Below are 1857 nucleotides of genomic sequence, written 5' to 3'. Positions count from 1 at the left end.
TTTTTTATTATAGGCCTATATTATATATATTATATTTTATTTCATGTATTTTGCTATATTCCTGTCTCTTATACACATCTAGATGTGTATAAGAGACAGGATGTATACAGTGAAGTAATATCCATAGTGAAGACGTACTTATGGCGGCCGGTAAATTCAAATCCCTTGAATGTGCGAATAGCATCGTTAGTATCATTAATGTAGGTAGGAAGTTTCTTGACGATAGGAGAGAGCACGCTATCCAAGTATTCACTGATGATGACTGTAGGACAGTTGCAAGTTGAGACAATAGGACGACCAGGAGAGTTATCTTTGTAAATTTGTTCACAAGAACAAGAATCACAAGAAAAATCAAGTATAAGAAGAAAAAAATATTGAAATATTGAAACACAATCATAATATAACCTGGAATGTAGGCTGGGTTTACATAACAAAAACTTTTTTTTAATTAAAAATTTACTTGTTAGACATAAGTCCAGTAAGCTTGAAAGAACTCAGTGCAAGATTCTCAGCATACGACAAAGACAACTATAAGAATATACAAAACAACTGCACCTCAGTACTTGGGGGTGGGTGGTGGTTTGACACATGTTTGTATTCATGCTTTCTAAACGGTTTATATACTTCGAGTTTCAAGTGTGACATTAATGATGAAATGCAACAGCCGATTAGGTCAGTAATGATGATTATTGTGTAAAAGTAAATTCCTGTATATTGGAAAACCTTTTCAAAAATCATAATACTGTATAAGTATTCTAATACTACTAAAACATGCAACTTATGTATATACTGTATAAAGAATGGTCGACAGACATAAAAGTACTGCAAGACACCTTGACATGCTTGAGACATTGATATTGTTCTTGTCTGAATAAATATCGATGCCTTAATCAAGTCAAAGTATTTTGAAGTGAGCGCCACCATGGTTGGCGGTGATGTGCGAAAATTTTCAGTATTTTGTACCTTTTGCGCCCGGAAATTAAACTTAAAAATTTTCTTTCATTTCTTTCCATTTTTGACAAATAATATTTTAAATTACGAAGGAACAACCATATCCAACTGTGCCCCACCATGGTTTTGGGGCGTAGATGAGTAAATTTTAGAATTTGAGTTTATAGATGCCCGAAAACGGGACTTAGGGATATAATATTTATGAAAACTATCATCCACCTCAGTCCACCACGGTTGACACTAAGGTAAGACAATTACAAAAACTACCATATCCAGTTACGTAACGCTGGGGTCGAGGGCCCTGTGGCTTTCTGGGACTGGGGCCCTGTTTGGGTCCCGGTCGTCAATCCATCGTATGATTTTAGATGTGCTTATTTTATGTTTGTCATTGTATTCTAAACGTTTTAAAGGCAAAATAAATGACATATCATTGGTGGATGCAGGAGTTTCACAGATGGAGAGTCTCTACCACCTGAGCCCCACCATGGCTGGGGCTGAGGCAAATAAATGTATGATTATCGCAACTCTGGATCGACATGCTATAAAATGCTCTCTCAGACTTAAAAATTATTTTCTATTATTTTTCGAAAACAATTTAGAGGGAGGGGCGGCCGGGTTGCTCTTCAATTCGCCACTGAACGTTACGTCATCAAGACAATATTTAAACAACTGATTTCGCCCGAAATTAATCATTCTATTGTTGCAACCAGTTAGATCATGGGTGGCGAAAGAGAAGGGGTGGGGGTTGGGGGCCGATGCCTCCGACGAGGGGTCAGATTTCTCCGACGAAATCAAAATGGGTCGATCTTCTATTAAAGGTTTTTGAAAATGGTCCAGGAGGCAATTTTGGCAAGGTAGGGGTCACGTTTCAAATGCTTATTTAATCCATTTTACTTATACACATCT

The 1857-nt window shown here is 37.0% G+C and overlaps 1 protein-coding gene across 1 annotated transcript in view; it reads left to right on the top strand.

Moving 5' to 3' along the window:
* Positions 1-140: 140 nt before the first annotated feature.
* Positions 141-1857, top strand: part of LOC117111384 — a gene marked incomplete at its 3' end in the record, with an annotated part of 23233 nt that continues 21516 nt past the window's right edge. The window contains exons 1-2 of the mRNA XM_033254296.1: positions 141-264; positions 468-569. Of these exons, the coding sequence (XP_033110187.1) occupies positions 141-264; positions 468-569 (226 nt within the window). The remainder of the gene's footprint in view (positions 265-467; positions 570-1857) is intronic.

This window comes from Anneissia japonica, unplaced genomic scaffold (genome assembly GCF_011630105.1).
Source record: "Anneissia japonica isolate Jap-2015-1 unplaced genomic scaffold, ASM1163010v1 scaffold288169_len85590_cov117, whole genome shotgun sequence".
NCBI classification, from domain to species: domain Eukaryota; kingdom Metazoa; phylum Echinodermata; class Crinoidea; order Comatulida; family Comatulidae; genus Anneissia; species Anneissia japonica.
The sequence above is the reverse complement of the archived record's forward strand: the minus strand, read 5'-3'. Positions and strand labels throughout refer to the sequence as shown.